Raw genomic sequence first — 11448 nt, forward strand, 5'->3', positions numbered from 1 at the left:
AATTACGACAGTGTTTCTAAATGACCTCAAATATAACTTTGTCATTTTTGCCTGAAATGTGTCAAAATTCATGGTAATTAAGTGTAGCGTTTACATAGACCTGTTATTTTCATATATTTAGGTTAAAACAACCAATATGACGAATAAATAGACCTCAATTTAGCTTTTGAAATATGTTTTTCACACACTTACACAAATTTAAACAGTATAAAAGAAAGATTTTCATTTTGGTTGATCAGGACCAGTTGATGGCTGCATGAGTCATATTTTACACATTTGCCTAACAACCAAAAGATCCCCAGTTCAATGCTTGGAGGAGACTCAGAACCCTTTGGGATTGCATCAGAAAGAGCATAAAAAAAGCCAGCTCCATCATATAAAGCTACCCGCTGTGGCGAGCCCTTGTGAATAGGGGAGCAGCTGAAAGTAGCTTTCATAACCAGCTGGCAGAGTGTTACATCCTCAATCTTAGTTCTTATCTGTTCTTATAGACCTGCGATCTCTTTCCCTGCTATCTTCTGATTTGTTTAAGGGAAAAGAACGTACAGTTTCCTTGTCCAGTGTCCTTGCTATAAAAACGGTACCTGATAGGTTCTTCCTTCATGTGTTGTTAGCTGTCAGGTTCATCCGGAGCCTTGTGTTGTCTTTATTTTAGAGTTTGTAGAGTCACTGTTGTTTCTATTTTTTTCTCTTTGTTCACCTTGTTGCTCAAGGGAAAAACATCAGCGTGGTATTTTCACTCATCTTTTTATATTTATTTCTTTTTTTATAAAAGCATTCAAGCACACACTAGACTCCATTTCATAACGAGTGTACTGCAGCTCTTGGAGAACACTCAGGACAGAAACAGTATGTCATCCTGTCAGCACTTTGTGTTTTACTGCTGACATTATTCTGGGTAAAACAAAGTTTGTGTGTTCAGAGGGTACAGAGAGCAAAAAAGGTTAAGAAAAGCAAAGTAAAAAGAGAAGAAGGAAAAATACCACTGCTGAGGACTCTGTGAAGCCAATAAATGTGCAGCAAGAATGGACAAATGGAGGGCAGATGCAAGGCATGAAGCAGGTACAGAGATATTGAGACAGACGGCCATTCAGCGATACAGACAGTTGTGAACCAGCTGTTTGTCAGCTGTTCCTCATCATCTTTTCCACGATACAACAGGTGGTTGTATTCGGCCGACAGATGCCGGCAATTTGTGGCGGCGGGATGCAGTAAGTGCCAGTTCATTTTTGGTTTTCTGGCTGATTTGTCTGCATCTGTGACGCATCAGAGCAATTAATTAATCAAGCATTTACTTTGAACCCATTTTAGGCAAAAGGAAGTTAAATGCAAGTTTGTGCCAGTGTGTCAAGATTTGCTTCTTTGTTTTTTGAGCAAGCAAACGGAATATTTGGGGGTTTTGTTCTGTTGGTTGGCGAAGGAATGCAACCTTGAAAACCTATCCTGGTTTCTAGACAAAATTGTTGCTTTATGATTAAGAAAATAGTTCATTTTATTAAGACATGAAACATAATCCTTGCGTGCAGTCTTGTGGGGGTTGAGAGGTTTGAGGATGTTTGTGCACACCTTCCATAATCCAGTCGGTCCTTTGTGTGGTTAAAGGATTAGTAGCTATTTGAAATGTTTGGGTATCCCATGCTTGAGATGGGGAAATCTTCCAATATGTTTTCACTACCTTTTTAAAGAGACTTTTTTTTTTTTTCCCCCATTACAGTCGTGACATAAAAGAAAAATTCTGGAGTAATGCATCTCTTGTATACAGAAGAGTGGCCCTAGGGAAATATTTGGCCCTGTCGAGGCTGAAGGAGAGGATGGATAAATGACAGGGAGCTGGAGCGTTGAGGAAGGCAGAGGAGATATGGAAACGATGGAGCAGTTGATAGGGAGTTCGTTATTCTGTTCCTATATTTGGCTCTCTATATTCTCCTCTCTTATTCTTACAGTGGAGACATCCTCTGTGTAGGCCTACAGCCTACTGAAATCTGTCGCCGGCGTGCTTGTATCTGTGCGCGTGCCTCCTCAGTACTTCTGTAGTTGTCATGGCAACATTACATCTTCTGGCATATGGTGGTGGTGGGGGGGTTAAGTGGGTTTGATGTAAAAGGAGCCAAGGTGTTTTGTTTTCAGAAGGATATATTCATCAGTTTGACCTTTCACCTCACCAGATCAGCAGTGTGAATGTTTGAGGTGCCTTCATTTAGAATTCTTTATTTTTTGGTCTCATCTCGTTGCAGTGAGCCCCGCCTTCATTTGACTTGCCAGCACAAAACTAAACAGTCACTTGGAGCTTGTAGTGTTTGAATGTTTGCTGACACACTAATCCTCCACTGCCGCTCAGCGTTTTCTCTCTTTCTTTCTCGTTCCTGCCCGTGGAGTGAGAGGAGAGAGTCGATGCACACTGTCACCTGATCGTTTTTCATTTTTAAATTTTATTTAATTTATTAAATTTTCTCCCAGTGTTCTCAAAGTATGGTGCTCAGGCCATTGGCAGCAATCGGTAACGTTTTAACCAGCCTGTGAAAGCTTTCCTGTGCTTTTCATTCATTCGCAGTTTGTGTCATATTATGATATAGCAGCCTAGGAAGAGACAAAGAGAACGGCATGAGTAATGTTTAAAAAGAATGTAAACCACAATTACCAATACTGATACAGACTGTCGAGAACTTGTCATCGCTCATCTTCCTTTAGCAGCCACAACCTTGAAACACAAACATTGGGGGTGCTCAACAGGATCTTGTATAGAAACTAGACTGAGTGTGCAAAAAGCAGGACACACATTGTTTCAAAACATGTATTCATTGCTATAAGGAAATAGTAGTAGAAAGGTTATGTATCAATACAACTTATTCCAAAACCCAACGATAAAGAACGATAAAGAAAATCAGACAAAATATTGACTTCATGTTGACTGATTAATGAGTTAATTTTTTAGCACTTGAGTTGCACGTAGAAGAGCACAACTACTACTGTCCTTAACACAGAATGGAAATAGTTGACATCCTTCCAACAGAGCACATAGTGCTGATTGGTTTTGCAACAGATTCCATTTTGCACGTTAATTGGAAATGGAAAAGGAATTAAAACAGTTTACCCAGACAGCCCTATTGCACTGATGGGCAGCTAGATAAATCAGAATTTGTATAACCAGCGAGCGAGTTATGAACATGTGTGATAACCACGTTTTAAAAGACTCGTCTAATACTTTGATTTGCTCATGAGATTGTCATTTGTCTCAATAGAATAATGGTTACATAGTTCTTATAATTATGGTGCCTTATACAAACCATTTTTTAAAAACTCAGTGGAATAGTTGAAAAAATTGATGGACTGCATAAATCTTTATTAATTTAGTAAGCCTTTGGGAAACACTGAGAATTAAAAGTTCCCAAACATTTGTGGTTTGGGTTTTTCCTGGTAGAATCAAGTATAATTTGAGCGTAATATCACTACCTTGGTTTCAATGCAATGGTAAAAATAGGAGCAGAGAAAACTGAATGAGCTGTAGAGTGATGAAGATTATTAGAGAGGTCAAAAACGGAGATGGACAGAGAGTGACACCTGCAGAGAGATGCTAATCCCAGAGTAAAGTGGATTACCGTAGCAGCCTCGTGCTCCCTCCCACTCTGTCTAGAGGAAATGGAGCTGCCGTAAGCTGCTAAATTGCTGTGGGCTGATAAACTGCTGTCTGTGCTGCTGTGTTCACCAGAATGCTGCTCGATAGCACTCAACACTAAAACTCTTCTTTAATCGTTCTGACGTCGCCTACGTGTCGATATAGTATCCGAGTGTGTGGCTGCTGCATCTCGAGTCTGTACCGCGCACGAGTTCGCAGACACATTTATTAAAGTACCTTAGCAGAGAGTTATTGAACAACCTGTGTTCATTCAGATTTAATGTTTCCCATCTATACTGAAAACTGAGTCATGACAATACTGAATTCAACCCTTTAAAGCCTGAGCTGTGAAATAATTGCCAGAAAATTAACATTTTTTTGGAAAATGGAGTGCCTATTGAACCTTTATTGAAACCTTCTACATCATCATGATGTAGAAGTCTCGAAAACATACACTAATAGCAGTATTGAGTTTTGATTAGCTTGCACCCATGCACATCAGCACAGATAGCATAGAGTACCCGTTTGCGTTAATAATGCACCATGAAACACGGGAAGACATGGAAGGAGAAGATGACTGACAAACATGAAAGCAAACTACACATAATTTCGTGTATAGGAAAACTCAACAGGCTATAATGAATCCTTATAAAATATGAACAGTTTTTTAAAATCTTTTTGATCCCTGCAGTATTTTATAAATTTGTAATTTATTATATGAATTAAAAACATATTGTACATCTTGCTAGTACTGCCTTGGACCAGGTTGTTCAGAGATGCTCTTCTGCATACTTTAGTTTATTTGAGTTTTGTTTCCTTGTTATCAGCTCAAAGCAGTCTGGGCATTTTCCTCTGACCTCTGATATTAACAACGCGTTTTCATTCAGAGAAGTGCTGCTCATGGGATTTTTTTTTCCTCCACACCATTCTCTGTAAACCCTAGATATGGTGTGTGGGAAAATCCCAGTAGATCAGCAGTTTCTGAAACACTCAGACCAACTCGTCAGGCATCAACAACCATGACGTGTTCAAAGTCACTCAGATGACCTTTCTTAATTTTTAAGCTCAACAAGTCATCTTGACCTGCACGTCTAAATGTGTTGAATTGCTACCATTATATTTGTATTAACGAACAGGTGTGACTAACAAAGTGGCCGGTGAGCATATATTGCGGTGATGTGCAATAGTTGGCAGTCTTTAGTTGTTCCTGTGACCTTAAATCCTACAGTTGCATGTAAATATGTAGAAACATTGAGCAACAAAGGTGCAAACAACACGCACACCAAACTTGGGAGGAGGAAAAAAAAGACCTGTCTGTGGATGCTAACACTCCGGTTGTCGCAGAGTATGACAAGAACAGAGTGCGTGTCACCTGTTGTGACAGGGCTAATATCGCATTTTGTAAATGGGTCCCTTTGCTGAGTGTGACATGTGGTAAATGGAAAATATGGAACTCTGGGTTTGATGGAAGCGTTAATGGTGCTCTGACAGATTATATGACCTACACAGGCTTTGAATGCAGAACACAAAGATGAAAGAAAAGGCACTTAGGAAAACTCAACATGCTGTAGTCTGTGTATATAAATATATTATTTATACTTGCTCAGAGCTGTTTTGATAACTTTTGGTTTATTGATGACTGTCAACCTTGACATTTGTGCGTTTGACAGACATTTCACCCTGGTCCTGGCCTCGTCAGTTCCACGTTGAATACAGAGTCGATGTTAGTCGACGTTAGGGCTGCCACAAACGATTATTTTGATAGTCGACTAGTCACCGATTATTTTTGCGATTAGTCGACTAATCAGCTCATGCATCCATTGGACGTAAAACGTACAGCTTATTGCACCAGCATGCATCTGCTCTTATATAACTATCATTAGCTTACAGCTTGAAGTGTTTAAGGTATGTGCTAACTAAAAATAAAGACAAGATGATAGTTTATTAAATTTTAATGAAATGTGCAGATTGTTTCGGTGAAGTTTAATAAACTCCTTGCTATCTAAAATATAACAGGACACCGGAGTATATTCTTGAGCATCTCACACTTCTGATAATCAGTTGTCTGCTTGACGTTTATTCAGCTGTGTAAAAACTATAACTTTAATCTCAGCCAAACCGATTTACTCAGGAACAAATAAAATAATAAAAAAAGCCAAACAATAATGTTTTTAAGTTATCTAAGTGACTTATATATCTTAACCTGAGTAGCGAAAGACAGCGGTGGGTTTGAAAAAGATTTGCCGGGAGTCCGGTGTTCTCACGGGCTCTAGTGACCTTGCCCCCGACTAGCTATCGAGCTGGTGGGTAACAGACGTCTCCGAAAACGTCAGAGCGCTTTTGAAAATATGTGGTGTCCTGATAAACTGAGCCGATATTTGAGGTTTACACAGCTACATTCTCGCCTGAAAATATGTTAAACATTTATTTTGTGACCCAGAAAGAATAATAAGAGTAATATTAAACTAACTAGCTGCCGCCATTGTTGAAAACTGAGCTGCACTATGAATTCTGGGACACCGCTTCTTCTTCTTCGGGGTTTAACGGCAGCTGCCATCCTTGTACATGCAGTGCTGCCATCTTCTGTTTCAGTCCGTTATTACACTCTTAAATCCTACTACTCATTCCTGCGTCTTTTGTGATCTTACAAAGCTTCAAACGACGCGTCGACTATTAAATCAGTCGTCGACGGTTTTGATAGTCGACGTAATCGTGGCAGCCTTAATGTACGCTAAACACAGAGTATGTGCACTGTGACCTGGATTTCGTTTTTACTTTTACTAAAAGTCAGCATGTGGGAACCTGTGAAGTCATCAGCCTCCATTTGAATACTTTTGCCACGTTTTATTTTACAGCAATGTTTTTCCATAACTTAGTGAAAAACTGCTTTGAAAGTTAGAGACTTAAGTATTTCCACAGTTTGACGTGATGTTAAAGTTCAGTAACGTAGTGAAGGAGATGCACTAAAGCCTGTGTGCCATTGGATTAGCCGTGTGTGTGTGTGTGTGTGTGTGTGGTATCAGTGTCTCCACTGATTACTTCTGTCTCACCTTTTTTATCTGATTGTCTGTCTGCATGTGTATCCGGTTTTCTTGTCATGACTCAGAATTCGAAACAGCAGTTAATTCAATGGAGAATAAAATGACTAGTGTAGGTTTTTTATGGATTTCCCACTAACCTCACACGCTGGTGGCACACACGGGTTCCAAGCATGCACCTGAATATCTGAGGTGCAGACACGAAGACAAGCGTGGGATTGCAAACATCCCGTTGTAGCATCTCCAGCGCTGTCAAACCTTAATGCGATAAGAAAGATAAATCTATTCCACATATGACATGTTCATATGGCTGCAACACTCTGGAGATGACAAGCAGTCTAGAACTGTAGTAGTCTTAAAAAAACATGCTTATCTTTGAGACACAGCAGTGTGATAAGCAGTTTGATGTTGTGGACACAACTCTGTTGTTTTAAACAAGGTGCTGCGTCCAGTAATATAGCTTTGATGTTGTTGACGTTGTAGCCTGAGCACACGCTGAATGTTCAAAACCGTCTTAGGTGACACTTAATGACTTCTTGCTGCAAAGGACTTGGTTTTCATAAGACATTTAATTGACTGGCAATACTGAAGTGTACCGAGGGCCTGCGGTCACATAGGAGTATGATTTTTCTAGCTCTCTGTGGACAGGAGACAGCCACCAATCAGACATGGATCTGTGCATGTATATGCATAAGTTAATGATTTAAGGTCTCTGTGGGATATAAAGACGGCACGTGGCAATGAGGGGTCAGCGGTGACAGACGCAGGCCAGCAGCTGTTAAAGGAAGGGAAGGAGGGGAGGAATAAAAGCGAGTATAAAAGGAGGAGTGGCAAGAGGAAGTGCTAGAGTGATGAATGGCTGGGCAGAGCTAGAGGGTAAAAAGGGTTGTGATGAAGGGTTTGGAGAGCAAAACGACAATGAGAAAAAGGTCAGTGGGTGGAGAGAGGGAGAGACGGTATCAACGGAAAAGATCTGAAATATATTTTTCAGTCTTAGTTCAAACACATTAAGAAGGCAATTATAGAGCTGAAATGAGACCGTTCAGTTGTGCTGCATATGTTTGCAAACGCTCGTGTAATGGAAACAAGTGTTCACACATGTGATTGCCTGTGATGGTCTTAAGCCACCTATTATCCAAGTAGCAACCTCGGGGGATGAAGCTAAAATCTGTAGTTCTCCAAAAAAACGGTTAAGGCAGCTCCAGGTGAAGATGGCCGGCTCTTCAGCAAATGTGGGGAGGGGGATTTTATAACTTACCCTTTTAAAATGTATCATCCCTTAAATTTACACCTTAATAAGGATGTGGCTGCTTTAAATGAAAAGTGGGTGGAGACACGATAGTTATAGACGTTAGCCGTCGACTCCTGACTGTGGTGATGGTGCCTCTTGGTGCATTTTAATGCAGTTAATTAACATAATACGGCTTACTGTGCAGCCAATTGTAGAAACAGAGCATCCAAGAAGTCTGTTATGCTCAGGTCTTTTTTTTTTTTTGCATTGCATCCATGTTTGTGTGTTGGACCCAAAATGTGTTTGATACACTTATTAGCCAAGCCAGACAGCTTCAGCTGTCTTAGCATTTCACCATCTTGGTCAAATACAGTCCAATACTAGCTCCTAAAACACAGAAGGCAACTGTTCACGTGGGTTATGTCTATCTTTTATATACAGTCTTTTGTTGTTATTATTAAATAAATCCTTTTTGATAATTTTGTCTTGTTCTCACATGTAGATCATTAAAAGGAAAGAAGATCAAATATGGAATAAAAGTTGAAGCTTAATATGCCTTCATTTTTTATACATTCTAGTAGGAGGCCTTTTCATTGCTAGTTTTCACCAATTCAAAGGCCTTGATAGTGCCATATGTCAGGTTTAGATATTTAGCACCCGAAAGCCACATTAATAAAGAAAATACATTTTTTTTCTTGCTGGATCTCAGCAGTTACACACTAGTTTGTTGCCAGTATCCAGTTTAAGTGTGGTCATTAACTGCAACATGTTTCTTATCTTGGGGCTCTTTAAAATAAAGTCTGTCACTGTCAACTTAACCTTTATAAACTGTTAAACCTTTTTGACAGGAGGCTCTTGATCACTTAAATGAGACTTATACTTTTTTAATAAATCTCTTCTGGACAAAAGTGTAATATTGTGTTATAGGTAAAAAACAATGATCCAAACAAAGACTGTAAGTTTAATGAAATTTAACATGTTTATTTTAAAATGAACAAAAAAGCAGATCAAACATTTCATCAGAGTTTATGGGCTGCACAGGTTTGGAAAACAAGGGTAAATAGTAGGAGGGAGCACGAGAGACCGAGTAAGGTTGGGAGGAGGATTGGGGGAAGGTGTGGAGACTGAGGGTGTTGCGTAAAGAATAAGAGCTGGGTGAAGAGTAGGAAAAAGCACGAGAGGGTGGGTAAGGTAGGGAGGAGGTAGAGGGGTTGAGTTGGGGTGTAGGGACAGGGGGTAAAGGGCAAGAGTCGGAGGGAGTGAGAGGGATGGGAACCAGGCAGAGGTTTGGGTTTAGATCTTCAGTTGCTCTTTTATCTTCCATCTTCTCGTCACTTTTTCCCTCAAGGTTTTCTTCGATGTCCTCTTTTGTCTCCTGCTTTTCCTCCTCTTCTTCCTGCTTTTTCTTGTCCTTTCTTGGTTTGTCCGTTCCCTCCTCTTCTCCCTCGTGGTTTTCCAGTTTTTCCTCTTGGGAATTTGTTTCCAGGGTTTCTTCCTGGTGGTCAGCGTCGGGTGCAAGCTCCTATGTAGACAGAGTAAAATGTATTTCACTGAACTGTGACTCAGTCTGACAGAAGTTGTTAGGACCAAACATGACATTATGGTAAAGTGAAATGATAGCGGAGACAGCTTACCTGAAGGACGTTCTTCCATTTGTCCAGATTTTCTTGTAAGTTCTCCATCAGAAGCTTGTTCTTAATTTGGAGCTCCTCCACTTTCTTCTTCTCCTCTTTCAGGCTCTTCTCGGTTGATTGCCACTTGCTGCTCCAGTGTTGTTCCCTGGTGTTTATCTCCATGTCTTTTATGGTCGATTCATGGAGGAGTTCTACCCAGGCTTTGGTTCGAGCTCTTCTTTTCTTCACACATCTTTGAAGCGCCTCATCCTTGAGTTTGAGCTCTTCTTGGAGGCTACTCACTTGCATTTTGTGAGCATCTTCAAGGACGGCAATCTTCTCCTTCAAAGATGCATTTTCCTCCTTTGCAGTCTTCAACTCCTGAGTGGCAAAGTGGAGTGCATCTTTTAATTCTTGCACCGTTTCACTTTCAGCAATCTTGTTAGCTTCCTGCTGCTGTTTCATATCAGCAGCGCTAGTCTGCACTGGCCAAGATGCCTGAATGATAAAAACATGCACGTAGTCCATAGTTAGAAAAATCAATCACACAGTGTGATGTGTGTCATTAGAAAAGTTTAAGGTGACACAAGAAAAAGCAAAAACTGAGTCCTACAGATGTTATAAAAACACAAATGTTCACAGAGTTTTGTTAAAAGTGCTTACAGATGTTTAAGTATTACAAATGAAAGTTAAACTCCAAAGTGTACTCTGCTTCCTGAAGATTATGAAAGCTTTAGACACATTTTGAGCAAAAAATTCAAAAAATGCTTTTGCTTGCTCACACGAGAAAAGCTTACCAGATTTTCTGAGACAAATGTTGGGTCCATTTGGGCTCAGGAAACACTGAAGAGTCGCTGTTACACTTGTTTAGCTGTCGATATTTTTCCAAAGCGTTCGTCGAGTCACAGCAAATAGCGAGAGATGCTTGTAGGTTCAGGTTGGTGTTTAGAAATGAAATATCCAGGTAAACACTGTGTTTGGAGAATCCTGTTCAAAAATCATCAGGCGATGGTGACAGCACTACCCAGGTGTTACCATGGAGCCCATGTTGTTTTGGTTTCTGTGTTCTTGTTGTTACTGACTGAACTTGAAGCTATTTAGCTATTTACTGTGATTAAAAATTCAAACTAGTTTCAATCAGAAAGGGTCCTTTGGGTGTAGCAACCTTTTCACTTAATCCTCAGGGGACCCGTGAGGCTTTCTGTCCTATACCTTTCATTACTTTCACCTCCAGCCTCACCTGAACTGTTTTGAGCCATAAAATGTGCTGTGCAAAGATCTCCAATCCATGTTTTAAGAGAAATGTTTTACAAGCAAATCTGGTTTTCAGATTCTGGGTTTCTCGGTTTGCTACCAGAATTTATATGAATAAAGAAATTTCTGCTCCATGTTAGCCGTCTTTAAACTAAGTAGCAATAATAATAACAGTAGGTAAATATTGCACTGTACCTTTTGCACTGTGAAGGATGAAATGCCATTAGGTAAAAAAAAAAAAGAGAGAGAGAGAAATCCAGCTTTAATTAAGTTACAAAAGAACAAAACAGTCAGGTTTGGCCTTAGAAAGAGAGAAATGTGTATGGTACAGGCTGGACAGTAAAGCTACCTGGCACTGACGGTGTAAAGCGAGGAGCCTGAAAGGGAGAAAACTGCATGAGTGCACTGCAAACTGAGATTGTGCCTCATTAAGTGAGCTTTCCTATAGTGAAACAGGACATGGTACGGTTGTGTTTTAATGGAGGGAGGAAGAGAAAGAGATATGGGAGGGAAATGAAAGCAGCAGATCACTGTCTGTCCCTCCTGCTGCCTCCATTTACCATCATTGATTGTGCAGCCAGTCGGAATTAACGCCTACCTGCTGTACTCAGATGGTCAGCACTGATGTGTGCAAGAGGGAAAAGGAACTGTGCACGCTTTTTTCCCCTGTAAGCCTTTTATATTTTATTTATTGTTTAC

General features: G+C 40.1%; 2 protein-coding genes across 10 annotated transcripts in view; one reads left to right on the plus strand and one right to left on the minus strand.

Moving 5' to 3' along the window:
* LOC102305867 (SPRY domain-containing SOCS box protein 4) overlaps positions 1-11448 on the plus strand; it is an 82310-nt gene that overhangs the window by 18164 nt on the left and 52698 nt on the right. The window lies entirely within an intron of this gene.
* Positions 8868-10494, minus strand: LOC102305357 (golgin subfamily A member 6-like protein 2). Its single transcript, XM_005920605.3, has 3 exons — positions 10293-10494; positions 9517-9993; positions 8868-9404 (listed from the first exon to the last, which is right to left on the minus strand). Exons 1-3 carry the CDS (start codon positions 10320-10322, stop codon positions 8868-8870), a joined length of 1044 nt encoding a protein of 347 aa, XP_005920667.1. The 5' UTR covers positions 10323-10494.

This window comes from Haplochromis burtoni, unplaced genomic scaffold (genome assembly GCF_018398535.1).
Source record: "Haplochromis burtoni strain Fernald_Lab_line unplaced genomic scaffold, NCSU_Asbu1 Contig_41, whole genome shotgun sequence".
NCBI lineage: Eukaryota > Metazoa > Chordata > Actinopteri > Cichliformes > Cichlidae > Haplochromis > Haplochromis burtoni.